Here is an 18,007-nt window from a genome sequence, read left to right as displayed (position 1 = left end):
ATGGCGATCGAACCCTTGGCCATGTCATTGAGGAAGTCTGGGAAATGGAGGGGGGTGGTCCGAGGGGGAGAAGAGCATCGGGTGTCGCTATATGCGGATGACCTGCTGCTGTACGTGGCGGATCCAGTGGAGGGGATGGTGGAGGTCATGCAGGCTCTAAGGGAGTTTGGGGATTTTTCGGGCTCTAAGCTCAATGTAGGGAAGAGTGAGCTTTTTGTAGTACAGGCAGGGGACCAAGAAAGGGGGATAGGGGATCTACCGCTGAGGAGGGCGGAGGGGAGCTTTTGGTACCTGGGGATCCAGATAGCCAGGAGTTGGGGGGCCCTACATAAACTGAATCTGACAAGGTTGGTGGAGCAGATGGAGGAGGACTTCAAAAGATGGGACATGTTACCGCTCGCGGCTAGAGTGCAGTCGGTCAAAATGGTGGTCCTTCCGAGGTTTCTTTTTGTGTTTCAGTGCCTTCCCATCGTGATCGCCAAGGCCTTTTTTAAGAGAGTAGGTAGGAGTATTATGGGGTATGTGTGGGCGAATAGGACCCCGAGGGTAAGGAGAGGGTTTCTGGAACGCAGTAGGGACTGAGGAGGGTTGGCGCTGCCAAACCTAGGGAGCTACTACTGGGCAGCAAATGTGGCGATGATCCGCAAGAGGGTGATGGAGGGAGAGAGGGTGGCATGGAAGAGGGTGGAGATGGCGTCCTGTAAAGGAACGAGACTGGGGGCGTTGGTGACGGCACCGCTGCCGCTTTCGCCGTCAAAGTATACCACGTGCCCGGTGATGGCGGCAACGCTAAGGATCTGGGGACAGTGGAGACGGCACGGGGGTGCAATGGGAGCCTCGGTGTGGTCCCCGATCAGGGGTAACCACCGGTTTGACCCGGGGAGGATGGACGGGGGGTTTCAGAGCTGGCATTGGGTGGGGATTAGAAGAATGGGGGACCTGTTCATTGATGGGACGTTGCACACCTAGGGGCACTGGAGGAGAAGTTTGAGATACCCCCGGGAAATGCTTTTAGATACATGCAGGTGAGGGCGTTTGTGAGGCGACAGGTGAGGGAATTCCTGTTGCTCCCGGCACAAGAAATTCAAGATAGGGTGATCTCGGGTGTATGGGTCGGGGAGGGCAAGATGTCGGCAATATACCAGCAGATGAAAGAAGAGGGGGAAGCGCTGGTAGAGGAGCTGAAGGGTAAATGGGAGGAGGAGCTGGGGGAGGAAATTGAGGAGGGGTTATGGGCTGATGCCCTAGGTAGGGTTAATTCCTCCTCCTCGTGTGCCAGGCTCAGCCTGATACAATTTAAGGTGGTTCACAGAGTGCACTTGACGGGGGCGAGGTTGAGTAGGTTCTTTGGGGTAGAGGACAGATGTAGAAGGTGCTCAGGGAGTCCGGCGAACCATGTCCATATGCTTTGGTCATGCCCGGCACTGGAGGGGTTCTGGAGAGGAGTGGCGGGAGCAATATCTCAGGTGGTGAAAGTCCGGGTCAAGCCAAGCTGGGGGCTAGCAATATTCGGAGTAGTGGACGAGCCGGGAGTGCAGGAGGCGAAAGAGGCCGGCATTCTGGCCTTTGCGTCCCTAGTAGCCCGGCGAAGGATCTTGCTAATGTGGAAGGAGGCGAAGCCCCCCAGCGTGGAGGCCTGGATAAACGACATGGCTGGGTTCATTAAGCTGGAGAGGATAAAGTTTGCCTTGAGAGGGTCTGCGCAGGGGTTCTACAGGCGGTGGCAACCGTTCCTAGACTATCTCGCGGAGCGTTAGAGGCAGGTCGGTCAGCAACAGCAACCCGGGGGGGGGGGGGACGGACATCCTGTGGGGGGGGGGGGGGGGGGGGGGAGGGGGGAAGGGGGGCTTGCCTGGGGGGGGGGGGGGGATGAGCAAGAGAAAACATGAAGGATTTGGGAAACTGGCACGTGCAGGAGAGAGCCAGTGTACAAAGCTATGTAACATATTGTTTTACCATGTATATATCTTGCTTTGTGCGATTTCTTGTTATTTTGTTACGGGGGGGGGGGGGGGGGGGGGGGGGTTATTGTTTGTAAGGGTGAAAAATTGTGTTAAAAAACTTTATATTTTTTTTTTTAAAAGAAGGATGTCCCGATGGTGAGGGTGTCCAAGTGTCACAGTCTTGCGGATACGTGGTACACCATTTTAGACTGAGAAGAGGAGAAATTTCTTCACCCAGAGAGTGGTCGGCCTGGGGATTTGCTACCACAGAAAGCAGTTGAGGCCAAAACATGGTATGTTTTCAAGAAGCAGTTAGATATAGCACTTGGGGGCGAAGGGTATCAAAGGATTTGGGAGGGCAGGCAGGATCAGGTTACTGAGTTGGATGATGAGCCATGTTCATAATGAATGGTGGAGCAAGCGCAAAGGACCAAATATCCTGTACCTATTTTCTATGACCAAGACTTGGCTGAAAGCTGGACAGGATTGGCAAGTTATCATTCCTGGTTATAGGGTATTCAGACGAGATAAAGAGAGGGATAGAAGAGGAGGACGGATCATAATATTCATCAAGGAATCAATCACAGCAGTGAGAAGGAATGATATCCTAAAAGTATCAAATAAGGCCATATGGGTAGAAGGAACAAACACAAAAGAGGTACAAACGCTGTTGGGTGTGTACTCTTCAGCCCTCAAATAATCAGGGAGAGATAGAGGATCAAATATGCAATCAAATTTCAGAAATATGTAACACAAAATGTATAACACAAAAATATTCAGGAATTTTAACTACCCAAATATTAACTGGGATAGCAAGGTAAGGAAAGAGCAAAATTCTTAATTTGCATCCAGGAGGACCTTTATAGCCAGTATGTAGAAGTCCACCAAGAGAAGAGGGCAATTCTGGACCTAATATTCAGAAAGAGCCCAGGCAGGTGGAAAGCGTATCAGTAGGTGAGCATTTTGGTGGTAGTGACCATGGTTCAGTTAAATTTAGCATAATTATGGAAAAAGATAAGAATGGGCTAGGAATTAAAAATTTTAACTGCGGGATGGCTAATTTTATGATTTGGCCCAAGTGGACTGGGAGCAGCTATTTGCAGATAAAACTGTGTTAGTTCAGTGGGAGGCCTTCAAAGAGGATATAGCGAGAGTGCAGGGCAATATGTTCCTGTAAAAACAAAGAATAGGACCAAGACTTGAGAACCCTGGATGCCACAGAGATAAAGTCAGGATTAAGAAAAAAAAAGAATCTTATGGCAGACACCGAGGGCCCAATACGATAGGAGCCCTAGAGGAGAATATAAAGTGCAGGAGGCAGTTGAAAAATATATTAGCAAAGCTCGAGATTGCATCAAAGAGTTCTGGTGGGTAGAATAAAGGAAAAACCCAAAATGGTTTATTTATAAATATATAAAGAGGATAACTAGGTAAAGATTAGGGCCAACTAGGGACCATATAATAATGTGTCGACTCAGAAAACGTGGGTACAGTCCTCAATGTAGACGTAGTCTTACACATTGGAAAAGGATGATGCACGTACATCAGGATTGTGAAATATTAAGAGGAAATTAACATAGAGAGAGCAGGTACTTGCATGTTTAGCAGCCGAAACGTGGATAATTGAAATGATCACATCATTGAATCACTCCAATACAGAAAGAGGCCATTCGGCCCATCGAGTCTGCCAGTGCCTCTGAAAAAGCACTCTAACCAGAACCCCGCCCTATCCCCACAACCCCACCTAACCCGCAGATATTTAGACACTAAGGGACAATTTAGTAAGTTCAATCCAGGGAACGTGGTTCTGTTCTGATGTTAACAGTGTTTTGGGGGTGACATGGTGGTTAGCACTGCTGCCTCATAGCACCAGGGACCCAGGTTCAATTCCGACCTTGGCTGACTGCGTGTGGAGTTTGCCAGCCGTTCCACACATGCGTGCCCCTCAGCAGTGCGCAAGCCCAGAGGGACAGACCACCTCCTCCTGGAGCGTCACCACGCTAACCCAGGACCAGATTTTTTTTTTTTTTTTAAATCGATGCAGTCTTCCAGCCTAGAGGGGGACAGAGAGTACCCTGACGTCACATGCCATGGGCTGAAGAAAGATTCCTCCATTTTGTTAGCAGCAAGCAAGCAACAGGACTGAAGAATTTAAAATTGATTGTTTCACAATAAGTGTTATGGGCCAGGGTTTAGAAAACTCCGAAGTATATCATGGAGTTCACCTGACCTACACCTGTTTATTGGCTTTTATAGATTTCATAGAATTTACAGTGCAGAAGGAGACCATTCGGCCCATCGAGTCTGCACCGGCCCTTGGAAAGAGCACTCTACCCAAGCCCACACCTCCACCCTATTCCCGTATCCGAGTAACCCCACCCCACCTTTTGGACACTAAGGGCAATTTAGCATGGCCCATCCCTTTGGACTGTGGGAGGAAACCGGAGCACCCGGAGGAAACCCACGCAGAGACGGGGAGAACGTGCAGACTCCGCACAGACCAATCTTCGCTCCACACCCAAGCTAGGAATCGAACCTGAGACCCTGGAGCTGCGAAGCAACTGTGCTAACCACTGTGCTACCGTGGGTCGCGAAAGTTGGCCGGCATGCGTCCCGAAAGTTGGTAGGTTGTAAAAATGGGTAAACAAGTTTGAAAAACACTTTCTTACAACATGCGTGTCAGCACCCTGACAGTCAGGGATTGCCAAATAGACTGAATCAGAGAGAGCCAGAATGTCCCAGCTGTAGTTTTGTATTTCCACAGCACCAGCAGTGCCACAGGGCCCAATTTCATGGCCTGAACGTTTGCTTGAGTGGCCATTTGTAGAGATTACTAATAAGTTGCTCAGTTGTTTTTGTGAGGGCCACGAAGAATGCTGGTTCCAAACTGGCCAGCTTTATTTATACATGGAGTTTACTAATGGTTTCTCCGCCCCCCTCATTGAGGAAGCTCATACTCCCACAGGATTGTGGGATTGTCATTAGTCCCCAGCCAATGGTAAGCAGGCAGGTTATAACAGTTGTCTTGTTTCATGAGAGGTTTTCTATCTGGGCTTATGCTAATATGTTTTTTTCACCCCAATGTATTTTGCATTATGAATACACTTTGTGGATTGTACTGGAGGCACCTACCTTCTTCCCACCTTTCTTTTTTGTACCCTTATCCCGGTCCACTGCTAGTTTTAAGTTCTTCAGTTCCTGTCTCATTAGCTCATCTACCTATGATAGAAATCAACACAAATAAGATTAATCAGAAATGTCATATCGTCACTGGCTCACCATTCAGTATCAATACAACCATAAGATCTGACTGAGTTGCTGTAGAGAGAGACTTAATTCTCTGTATTTGTTGCCTTCATTGAATCCGAGTTCCCGAGGTGAGCGGGTGGAGGTCTGCCCAGCTGCGCTGGCTCGTTAGCTTGATCTTTAAATGTAGCTCCCAGACCCAGACCAGCACTCAGGAATACTTGCTGTATACAGATGGCTTGAATAATCCAATTTGAGACAGAGAGACCTTTTGAGGCTGTTTAAAGAAAGAGACCTGGGGCGGGATTCTCCACAATCGGCGCGATGTCCGCCGACCGGCGCCCAAAACGGCGCGAATCAGTCCGGCATCGCACCGCCCCAAAGGTGCGGAAGTCTCCGCATCTTGAGGGGCCGAGCCCTCACCTTGAGGGGCTAGGCCCGCGCTGGACTGATTTCCGCCCCGCCAGGTGGCGGGAAAGGCCTTTGGTGCCCCGCCAGCTGGCGTGGAAATGACTTTGCCAGGCGGCGCATGCGTGGGAGCGTCAGCAGCCACTCACGGCATCCCCGCGCATGCGCATTGGAGGGGATCTCTTCCGCCTCCGCCATAGTGGAGACCATGGCGAAGGCGAAAGGAAAAGAGTGCCCCCACGGCACAGGCCCGCCCGCGGATCGGTGGGCCCTGATCGCGGGCCAGGCCACCGTGGGGGCACACCCTGGGCCAGATCGCCCCAGGACCCCGGAGCCCACCCGCGCCGCCTTGTCCCGCCGGTAAGAGAGGTGGTTTGATTCTCGTCGGCGGGACAGGCATTCCAGCAGCGGGACTTCGGCCCATCACGGGCCGGAGAATCGCCGGGGGGGGGGGGGGGGGGGGGGGGTCGCTAACTGGCGCGCCGCGATTCCCACCCCCGCCGAATATCCGGTGCCGGAGAATTCGGCAACCGGCGGGGGCGGGATTCACGCCAGCCCCGGTGATTCTCCGACCCAGCGGGGGGTCGGAGAATCCCACCCCTGATGTCCTGTCAGAATAATGCAGAATCTCTTTTTTGTTAAGAAAATATTTTATTGAAGCATTTGTAATTTTCACAGCTTAACACATTAACATTTCATTTAAAAAAATCCCACGTGGGCCGATGCATGCAGAAAACCTAAAAATAAATGTCCCCTACCGCCCCCGCCCTATTCCCTAATTACCCATATACTGAGTTCCCTGTCCTTATCTAACACTGCCATGCTTCCTATTTTCATTCCCCCCCCCCTTACTGATGACGTTCAGTTTTCTTTGAAGAAATCGATGAACGGCTGCCATCTCTCGGCGAACTCCTGAGTTGATCCTCTCAAGGTAAACTTGATTTTTTGCAGACTGAGAAACCCTGCCATATCGCTGATCCACACTCCTGCCTTCGGGAGCTCCAACACCCTCCATGCCAGCAAAATCCGTCTCGGGGCCACCAGGGAGGAGAAGGCCAGGACATCGGCCTCCCTTCCCCCCACCCCCCCACCCCCCCCCCCCGACCCCCGGATCATCCGATACCCCAAATATTGCCAGTTCTGCACTCAGGGTTACCCTCCCTTCCAGGACTTCTGACATAACGTCCGCAAATCCCTGCCAGAATCCCCTCAACTTCGGACATGCCCAGAATATATGCACATGGTTAGCCAGGCTACCCCCACACCACCCAGATCTATCCTCCACCTCCTCAAAGAACCTGCTCATACGGGCTACCGTCATGTGGGCCGTGTGGACCACTTTGAACTGGATCAGGCTAAGTCTGGCACAGGATGAAGATGAATTGACTCTCTTCAAGGCTTTTTCCCACTTTTCCATTTTCTCTTCACAGCTCCTCTTCCCACTTCCGCTTCACCTCCCTGAATGGGCCCCCTCCCACTCCATCAACTCCTTGTTTCTCTCCGAAATCCTCCTCTCTCCAACCCCAGTTTTTGACATCACCTTATGCTGTAGTCCCCTCAGGGGAAGGCGAGGGAAGCTTGGAACCTGCCTCCGGACAAAGTCCCAGACCTGAAGATATTGAAACCCATTCCCGCCCAGTAGCTCAAACTCCTCCTCTTGTGCCTTCAAGGTCGGAAAGACCTCATGGATAAATAAATCCCCAAATCTCTGATCCCTGCCCTGCTGCCACCTCCTGAAGCCCCCATTCAGCCTCCCTGGGACAAACCGGTGATTGTTACAAATCGGAGACCACACTAACGCTCCCTCCATTGCCCCCACACCCTTAGGACTACCACCACCACAGGGCTTGTAGAGTACCGAGCCGGCGAGAACGGCAGGGCCGCCGTTAGTAAAGCCTCCAAACACGTACCCTTACAGGATGCCGCTTCCACTCGCTCCCAGGCCGCCCCCTCCCCACTTCCTGACCATCGATATGTTGGCCGGTAATGCAGAATCTCTGGCTGTATTTCTTCAGAAACCTTCACAACTCATGTTCCAGCCAAATACTAACACTGAAAACCTTAACACTTGACTCGTTCAACCATTGGCTCCTTTCATCTTGCCAAGATTAACACAATTTCTCTAATTAACTACTCCGCAGGGATCCTCTTAATATAAATAAAAGTCCATTAGCCCAAATTTCTATGATGCTTTAATTGCACCTCTGGCTCCAACCAGGATTTTATAAACATGACTGCAGTAGTCACAGGTGTGTCTCCTGTATCATTGCCACGTCCGCCTTTAAGCTTTTCAGATGCACGAACACATAGGCCCTCTTGACTGGTTCATTCAACCCTTTCACATTCCATGTGATCATCCTGGTTGAGGTGGGGGTGGGGGGGGGGGGGCCCTTCCCAGCCCTTTCTCGACCAGCCCCCAGCCCGCATCTCGCATCACTTCAGGCCCGACCTCAGGTGCCCACCGTCATCGACCCTCTCCCTGTCACTTTTTGTTCAGTTCCTCCCCTGTCAGCAGACTTCTTCTCCCCCTCACTCACCCCCACCCCATAGCAAAATAACAGTCCCATCCCATCAACACACCCACCACCTGCTCACCCCTCACTGCGCCTCCGTAAGCTAGCCCGTCCAGCTAGCCTGGTAGCCCGTGCCCATGGCGCCAAGCATCCTACCACCCACTGTTTCCCCTCCCCCCGCTCGACCATCCTCCCTGTGCAAACCTTACAATCCCAAACAAACAATCCCCAACAAACACAAAGACGAAAAGTCAACCCACTACCCCCCATCAAGAGCGAAACAAACCCAAAACAGAACGGAGCAATGGCCCCAAACATAGTGCAAAAGTGGTTCATACAAACCAGAAGAAAACCAAAATACAAAATATAAACACTCCCTCCAGAGTTCAATGTCCTCATTCTCCTGCCAGTCCATTGTCTCTAATAAATTCCATCGCCTCCTCTGGCGATCCAAAGTAGAGTTCCTGGCCTTCGTACGTTACCCACAGACGTGCTGGGTACAACATGCTGAACTTCACCCTCTTCGGGACTGACTTAACCTTGTTGAAGCTTGCCCTCCTTTTGGCCAGCTCCGCACCCAGGTTCTGGTAGACACGCAGCTCGCTGCCTTCCCACGTACAGCGCCTCGTCTGCCTGACCCACCTCATAACCTGTTCCTTATTCAGGAACCGGTGCAATCTGGTCCCAGGTTCGATTCCCCGCTAGGTCACTGTCTGCAGGATCTCCCCGTGTCTGCGTGGCTTTCCTCCGGGAGCTCTGATTTCCTCCCACAGTCCAAAGACATGCAGGTTAGGTGGATTAGCCATGCTAAATTTCCCTTAGTGTCCAAAAAAGGATAGGAGGGGTTATTGGGTTACGGGGATAGGGTAGAAGTGAGGGCTTAAGTGGGTCGGTGCAAACTCGATGGGCCGAATGGCCTCCTTCTGAGCTGTATGTTCTATGTTCAATCGCACCACCATCGCCCTTGGCGACTCGTTTCTCTCCAGCTTCCTCATAAGCGCCCTGTCGCCCGGTCCACCTCTAAGGGCTGAACAAACGCTCCTTCACCCAGCAGCTTCTCAAAAATTTGTGCCACATATGCTGCAGCGTCTGCTCCCTCACTGCCCTCCGGTAGGCCCATGATTCTCAAATTCTGCCTGCGCGATCTATTCTCCAGGTCCTCCACTTTATCCTGCGGCCTCTTCTGTTGATATCTCCTCAACCCCATCTCTGCAGCCATCGAGGCGAGCTGCTCCTCGTGCTCTCCCACCGCCTCCTCCACCTTCCGAATGCCTGGCCCTGGGTCTCCAACCTCATTTCCATGCAGTCGATCCCCGCCTTTATAGGATCCACCACCCTGGCCAGGTCCTCCAAGTTCTCCTTCCTCTGCTGGGCAAACTTCTTCTGGAGAAAGTTCACTAACTGCTCCATCGACCTCTAGGCCGGCAGGTTCGTACCCTGCCCCTCCGCCATCTTCCCGTGTGTCGCAGGCTCCACACAATTGTTCTCTCCTTTTTCAACCATTTCTGGTCCACAAATCCATAAACTGGTGGGATACTCTCTTCTTCCACCTCTCCTGCACTTTATACCTCACTCAGCTCCGCTGTTAGCCGGGGAGAAGGTCCAAAAAGTCCACCACGAGCGGGAGCCACCAAATGTGCGACCACTCACTCCATGGTCGCCACCTGAAGACACAATTATATTATTCTTAAGCTTACATTCAATCTCCTCTTCTACCAGTGCTAACTTTAGTGGATTAAGCCTGTATGGATGTTGCTTAATTGGAGTAGCATTTCCTCTATCTACATAATGTACAATAATTTTTGTACTTCCTAACAAAACCCCAAAAAACAAAAAAGAGAAATCACATCGCTGGGAGTGTCCTAGCAGCCCCCTAACAATCCAAGAAAAATAGAAGGGCAGATATGGAAGCAAATTTCAGAGAAGTGTAAAAGTAATAGGGTAGTGATAGTGGAGAATTTCAACTTCCCCAATATTAACTGGGTTGGCTATAGTGTGAAAGGTTTAGAGGGAGTGGAATTCTGAAAATGTATCCAGGAGAACTTTTAAAGCCACTACGTAGAAGGACCTACAAGAGAGGGGAAGGACCTGGACTTAATTTTCAGTAATGGTGCTGAGCAAGTGGTTCAAGTATCAGTGGGGGGAACATTTTGCGGACATGTATTTATAACTCCTGAAGCTAGGCATGGAGATAGAGGAAGCACTCTGGACCGAGGCTTTACATAGGGTAAACAGCAGCTCCTCATGCGCAGGGCTGAGTCTAACGCAACTAAGGTGGTGCACAGGGTGCACCGAACCATGACATGGATGAGCGGGTTCTTCCCAGAGGTGGAGGATAAGTGCGAGCGCTGTCAGGGAAGTCCGGCCAACCACACCTACATGTTCTGGTCCTGCCCCAAACTCATCGGGTTCTGGACTGCCTTCCTCGAGGCCATGACTAGAGTGGTGCGGGTGATGATAAAGCCATGCCCTTTTGTGGCGGTTGGGATATCGGAGCATCCAGAGCTCTTTATGGGGAGGGGCGGACGCTGTGGCATTCACCTCCCTGATTGCCTGGCGGAGACTTCCGCTTGGTTGGAGGTCGGCAGCGCCACCCAGAGCCGCAGACAGACTATCCGACTGAGAAGAGTTCCAAAAACCACAAAAAATAAAATTTACCATCTGGAGATCAGAGGGATCCACATATGGAAACAATTCAGCACCCTCTTGGAAGAACTTTTTGTGACCAGCAGCTGCGGGGGGGGGGGGGGGGGGGGGGGGGGGGAGGTAGGTGTGGGGGTGTAAGGGAGAAACTACCAGAGAAGGGAAGTGGGGGGGGGGGGGGGGGCACGGCGGAGGGAACACCTACACCACAGCGAGGAGAGGGTGAAAACGGCACAACACAATGAAGGGTGCAGGTACCTATGCACGGCAACGTATCAATGAGGCCAAAGAAAGAGCGTAACCACGGGGCCAGATAAATGCTACAGGCTGTCAATGAGCAAGAGAAAATGCCAATTTGTGTGCAGTCGAACCATGCCTACAATGCGGAGTCCTAGTAGGAATTATGAATTTTCACCCACAAACTTCAGATGTGAATGCATATGCTAACAGTACTGCAGCAACTGCCCATTGTGCAAAGTGATACCACACATGTGTACATACAAATCCTTCTAATAACTATCGCCACCCGTGTCCAGTGCCAAGACTGTGTCACATCTACAACATTTAATGCTATCAAACACCTCAGTTCCCAGTGAGCCCATCCCACCTAGAAGGTAAAGGCTTCAAATGTAGTGGAGAAACAAGCATACTGGAACATACATGGTAGCTTCACATGTGGGAAATCCACTTAAGTCACTGTGCAACCATCAGCCAGCCAACGCCCTCACCCCGGCCGATCCCACTCCAGAAAGCCCTCCTAACTTGCGGAATCAGCACATTGACCTTCTTAAAAAACGACTTGGGACTAAAATCGTGAGGGTTTGAAACACCAACAAAAACCTTGGCACCACCGTCATTATTACTGTCTGCACCCGCCCTGCCAGCGACATCCCACCTCTTGAAATCCACTTTCATCTGCTCCACAAGCAGAGTCAAATTCAGCTTTTGCAGCTGTGCCCAGCCCCGCTTCACCTGGACACCCAAGTATCTCGCCCCCACCACCCGAAACAGCAACGCCCCTAACCTCCTTCCCTGCCCTCTTGTATCAATTGGGAACACCTCGCTCTTCCCCATATTCAACTTGTATCCCCCAAACCAGCCAAATTCCCCTAAAATCCCCATGATACCTCCGATATTGCCCAACGGGTCTGAAATATACAGCAACAGGTCGTCCGCATACAATCAGACCCTGTGCTCGACAAACCCTCCCACCCCCCGGGGGTTCAATCCTTCTCCTCCAGTCCCACAATGCCCTAAGCGCCATTGCCAGCAGCTCTACGGCTCTATCACCAAGGCGAAGAGCAAGGGGGAGAGCAGGCACCTCTGCCTCATCCCCTGAAGCAGCCCCAAGTATCCCGAACTCACTTGGTTCGTCCACACACTTGCAACCGGTGCCTTATACAGCAACCAGACTCAATCTACAAACCCCTGCCTGAACCGCCCCAACACCTCCAGCAGATACTCCCACTCCATCCGATCAAACGCCTGCTGCATATCCATCGCCACCAATATCTCCACCTCCTGCCCCTCCGAAGGTATCACTATTACATTGAGTAGCCTCCTGGCATTTGCCGTCAACTGCCTCCCTTTCACAAAACCCATTTGATCTTTACTTATCATCCCCAGGACGCCGTCCTCGATTCGTGAGGCAAACACCTTCGCCAATAGCTTGCCGTCTACATTCAATAATGATACACATACGCTACCGCTCTGGCCCTCAGCAACTGCTCCATCACCTTCCCTGTAGACACTAGCCGAAGCTCCATCTGGAGCCTCTGCCTCTGGCGCCTCGGAGTATCTCCTATCAACCCTCAAAATCTCCTCCACCAGTCGTGCCATCTCTACCTGCTCTGCTTTCTCCCTGTGCGCCCAAATTGATATAAACGCCCTCCTAACAACCGCCTTGATCAAATCCCACAGTGTGGCAGCCTTGACCACCCCCGTATCGTTTAGCTCCACGTAGCCTTGAATGGCTGCCGTCACCCACTCGCACACCTCCTCATCCTCCAACAACCCCACATCCAGCCTCCACTCTGTGCGCTGCACCCACACCCCCCTGGCCACGCACAAATCCACCCAGTGCGGCGAGTGGTCCGAAGCCACAATCGCCGAATACTCCGAGTCGCCCACACCTGATAGCAACATCTTATCTAGCACAAAAAAAATTAATCCAGCAGTACACCCAGTGCACAAGGGAGAAGTATGAACACTCCTTCGCCCTCGGCCTCCCAAACCTCTGGCCCGCTGACATAAACTAACCTTGAGTCAATACAGAATATCGTGATGATGCGAAGGTGCTGCAATCTTCATGTCTGTGTCTTGTGAAACTTTTCCAGCCTTAACTTTGTAGAGTGTTCTCCTTCAATACAACGTGAAGAGGCAGCAGTATATAATGGAAAGCCAATGATGGGCCATCTCCTTCAGACTCAGCAACCACTTGGACAACTATTGCTGTTCATACACACGTGACTGTTGACTGACATCTGCACAGCAGGAACTCCTTACAGACTCTTATACCCTGACCAAGTTGCTTTACCCAAACAGGGCCCGTTTCCACATCTGTACTATTTTCGGGGTGGTGGACCCCGCTCCTTCATTCATCTTCCCCTGCAAACTCAAGTTCCAAAGAATCACATTGGACTCCAAATATTTCTCTCATGCGCTGCCAGATCTGAGTTTTTCTAGCACTTTGTTTTTATTCCAGATCTCCAGTCTTTTGCTTTTATTATTATCTAAGGCCACTAATACTCCTTGCTTTGAGTTTTTGTGTTTGTTGCTGGAATCCTGCTACCACACTCTAAGACTGGTTTGTGTTTTAGGGACATTTCTATACCTGCACTCGGATTTCCTCCTCCACCTCTTTGCGTTTATCCTCCTTGATGAGTTCAGCAACGTGCTTCTGGGGAAAGTTCAACTTCTCATTTCGATTCTGCCATATCACTGCAGTTCAGAAAGGAGAAACGATGTTGAGGCTATATTCACAAAGCAGACGGTCAATATTTTAAATAACACCAATAATAATTCTCATTTTTTTCCAGGGGTAATCAAGTTGTGAGATAAAGATTGACCCCCGAACCTCCAGTGGCGGCCACGAGCTGAACGGTCGCACGAAAGGTGGATCTTGTTTAAGAACATCAACTAAAGCATTTTGTACCCAACAATCAAATGGCTTCCTTCTCCACTGCAGGGATGTATTCCAATATCCCAGAAACAGCAACTGCTGGTGTAAAATATTTCATGTATGATTATTGCGAAATGGGTATTAGTTGATACTAAAGCAAAGCACCATCAGTCTCTGGTTTCTTTTCCTTGTGCACCAGTTATATAGTGATGTTCATTTGTTGGCAACTGCCTTATTGGACCTCTTGTGTGTACAGATATGAGCTAAATGTAACCAAGAAGATGCTCTTTCAAAATGGACCTTGAGGGCATGATGCTCAGTGGTTATTTTGTAAATTGGAATCCTGATTCATTGTTGACACTGAGCTAGAAAGCTGCACATCACATGGGCTATAATGTGTGATATGGCTGACTCGAAATTCACCACTCAGTAATAAATAACAACAACCATTAATTCAACCTATTTTTTTTTGTTCAAGTACAACTCAAGGACAGAATACATTATTGTATGGCTGGCTGTTTTCGCAACTCAAGTGGATGCATTAGGAATATTTCACACATCCACTATTTGTTTGAAATATTAGTGATGGCGATTTGTTTTCCCTTTCAGTGGAGGAGTTGCAGAATGTTGGTTGCACAGCCTTAACTAATGAAGTTCTTCTTTGGTTGCAGTTGTGATGGTCCATTTTCCTTCCATTGGGTTTGAATCCTGTTTAGAGACTACACTTGTTTGTGACCAGTGTGAAAAAATGTTTTTTGAGCAATATGTTCCTTTTGTAAAAACATCTTTGTTTTACTGAAAAATCCTCAAGACTTTATGGTTTGAGTTATAAGGAGAGGCTAGAGAGACTAGGGGCGGGATTCACGGCTATCGGGCGGGACGGGCCATTCCAGCGCCGAGCAGTGGCACGAACCACTCCGGCGCGGGCCGCCCGCTAGTGCGGAATCCTCCGCATCTTCAGGGGCTAGGCCGGCGGTGTTGGCGCCGCGTCAGCCGGCTGCAAAGGGCTTGACGCCGCGCCAACCGCCGCCGAAGGGCCTCCACAGGCAAGTTGGCGCATGCGCAGGAGCGACAGCGTGTGCTGGCGTCATCCCAGCGCATGCGCAGGGGTTCTTCTCCGTGCCAGCCATGGCGGACCGTTACACCGGCCGCCGCAGAGGGAAAAAGAGTGCTCCCACGGCACAGGCCCGCCCGCGGATCGGTGCCCCCCGATCACAGGCCAGGCCACCGTGGGGCCCCCCTCGGGGCCAGATTCCCCTGCCCCGCCCCCCTCCCCCAAGGACTCCACAGGCCACCCGCAGAGCCAGGTCCCGCCGGTACGGACCTGGTGTAATATACGCCGGCAGGACTGGCCGAAAACGGGTGGCCACTCGGCCCATCGATGGCAGAAAATCGCTGGGGGGGGGGGGCGCTGTCAATGGTGTTGGGGCGGGATTCACGCCGCCCCCCCCCCCCCCGCCGATTCTCCGGCCCGGTGGGGGGGTCGGAGAATCACGCCCGTGGTCTTTTTTCCCTGGAGCGTAGGAGGCTTAGGGTGATCATACAGAGGTCTATAAAATAATGAGGGGTATAGATAAGATACATAGTCAACATCTTTTTCCAAAGGCAGGGGAGTCTAAAATGAGAGGGCATAGGTTTACGGTGAGAGGGGAGAGATAGAAAAGTGTCCAGAGGAGCAATTTTTTCAGAGGGTGGTGAGTGTCTGGAACGAGCTGTAGAGGCAGGAGTAGAGATGGGTACAATTTTGGCTTTTAAAAAGCATTTAGACAGTTATATGGGTAAGATGGGTATAGATGTGGGCCAAATGTGGGCAATTAGGACTAGCTTAGTGGTTAAAAACTGGGAGGCATGGACAAGTTGGGCCGAAGGGCCTGTTTCCATGCTGTGAACTTCAATGACTCTATCATATCTAAATGGGGACCAAAAGTACTCATAATCCCCCAGACTAACCACCCACTGACCGTACTGCCAAGCAGGATGGGAAAGAATCAGCCGCCAGCCAAAAAACTAGTAAAGATGAGGGTAGAAAACCTCAGCCTCGGAGCAGAAGCATATGGAGGCACAGACCCGGTGAGGGTCAACCCCGTGGAGCTCCCAGCGCAGTCCCAGGTGCTGATGGACAATTTGGTGTGCTTCATCACCTCCCAGCTCTACAGGTTTAGGGAGGAGATCAGAAGAAACCTCCTGGCAGCCATTGAGGTGGCAGTGGGGGCCGCGACAGCCCCCATGAGGGAAGCATTGGACAATATGGAGCGGAGGTTAGAGGGCCAGGTAACGACGAAAGAGGACCTCGAAAAAGCCCCACGGTCTAAAGGGAACTGGATCACAGCAATGGAGGCCGAGGAAGCGAGCACAGAAGGGGTTAAAGGATAAAGTCGACGACCAGGAGGGAACGGAGGAGAGAAATCCCACAGAATACATTGCAGTGATATTCAGCAGGATGGTCGGTGAGGAGGGCTTCGCCAAGCCCCTGGAGGTAAACTGCGCCCACAGGTGGCTTCAGCAGCGGCCCAGGGCTGGAGAATCACCACGGGCGATTATAGTGAGGCTCGACAGGTAACAGGATAAAAAGCAGATCCTGCGGTGGGCAAAGAGTGTGAGAAGGTGCAAGTGGGCAGGACATTCCATCCGCTTATACGAGGACGTTGATGCTGACCTGGCAAAACGGGGCACAATTCAACGGGGCCAAATCCATACTATACTGGGTGCAGTTTGGCATGCTCTGCCCTGCCAAACTCTGGGAAAACAACACTACTTAGATGTATTGGCCCCAGAGGAGGTCAATACGTTTGTCTTGAAAAATGAACTGCGCAACTAATGATACAGGTTAATGGCAAGAACAAGATCTGCTAGAATTTCAGAAGGGCAGGGGCGACGACAGGCAGAGGCGCGGAGGGAGGGGGAGAGGAAAATGGGAGTTAAATGGAGGAATCAGTCTGTTAGGGGAGCCGCTACACTAGCTAGCAGGCTTGAGTACAGGAGCACTGCGAAGGAGGTGACCGCAGCATACTACCCAGAGGGAGAGAGCGAGCACCTGGAAGAAGGGGAAGGTGAAAACAGAACTTCAGAGGAAACAAGGATGAAGTGGTGGGCTTTTCTGTTAGCGGGGGTTTGGAGAAGTCACCAGGGAATACTGCTCGGGATCCCGGAGAGTTTGGAGGTGTGACCAGGGACTTTTGCTCGGGATCCCGGTGCGTTTGGAGGTGTGACCCGGCATTGCTGCTGGGGATAAAGGAGAGTTTGGAACAATGACCCGGCATTGCTGCTCGGGATACCGGAGAGTTTGGAGGTGTGACCCGGCATTGCTGCTCGGGATACCGGAGAGTTTGGAGCTGTGACCCGGCATTGCTGCTCGGAATACCGGGGAATGAAATGAAAATCGCTTATTGTCACAAGTAGGATTCAAATGAACTTACTGTGAAAAGCCCCTAGTCGCCACATTCCGGCGCCTGTTCAGGGAGGCTGGTAAAGGAATTGAACCGTGCTGCTGGCCTGTCTTGGTCTTCTTTCAAAGCCAGCGATTTAGCCCTGTGCTAAACAGCTAAAAGATTGCTGCTCGGGATCCCGGAGAGTTTGGAGGTGTGACCCGGCATTGCTGCTCGGGATACCGGAGCGTTTGGAGGTGTGACCCGGCATTGCTGCTCGGGATCCCGGAGAGTTTGGAGGGGTGACCAGGGATTGCTGCTCGGGATACCGGAGAGTTTGGAACCGTGACCCGGCATTGCTGCTCGGGATACCGGAGAGTTTGGAGGTGTGACCCGGCATTGCTGCTCGGGATCCCGGAGAGTTTGGAACAATGACCCGGCATTGCTGCTCGGGATACCGGAGAGTTTGGAACAATGACCCGGCATTGCTGCTCGGGATACCGGAGAGTTTGGAGGTGTGACCCGGCATTGCTGCTCGGGATACCGGAGAGTTTGGAGGTGTGACCCGGCATTGCTGCTCGGGACACCGGAGAGTTTGGAGGTGTGACCCGGCATTGCTGCTCGGGATCCTGGAAGGTTTGGAGAGGTGACCAGGGATTGCTACTCGGACTCCCGGAGAATTTGGAACCGTGACCCACATTGCTGCTCGGGATCCCGGAGAGTTTGGAGGTGTGACCAGGGATTGCTGCTCGGGATACCGGAGAGTTT

The 18,007-nt window shown here is 51.5% G+C and overlaps 1 protein-coding gene across 2 annotated transcripts in view; it reads right to left on the bottom strand.

Moving 5' to 3' along the window:
- LOC140396113 (dynein regulatory complex protein 11-like) overlaps positions 1–18,007 on the bottom strand; it is a 291,112-nt gene that overhangs the window by 162,720 nt on the left and 110,385 nt on the right. For both annotated transcript variants that reach the window (XM_072484239.1, XM_072484248.1), the window contains exons 10-11: positions 13,587–13,693; positions 5,076–5,162 (exon numbers count right to left, since the gene is read on the bottom strand). In XM_072484239.1, the coding sequence (XP_072340340.1) occupies positions 5,076–5,162; positions 13,587–13,693 (194 nt within the window). The remainder of the gene's footprint in view (positions 1–5,075; positions 5,163–13,586; positions 13,694–18,007) is intronic.

Source organism: Scyliorhinus torazame, chromosome 2 (genome assembly GCF_047496885.1).
Source record: "Scyliorhinus torazame isolate Kashiwa2021f chromosome 2, sScyTor2.1, whole genome shotgun sequence".
In the NCBI taxonomy this organism is placed as follows: domain Eukaryota; kingdom Metazoa; phylum Chordata; class Chondrichthyes; order Carcharhiniformes; family Scyliorhinidae; genus Scyliorhinus; species Scyliorhinus torazame.
Note: the sequence above shows the minus strand (reverse complement) of the source record. Positions and strands in the feature narration are given on the sequence as shown.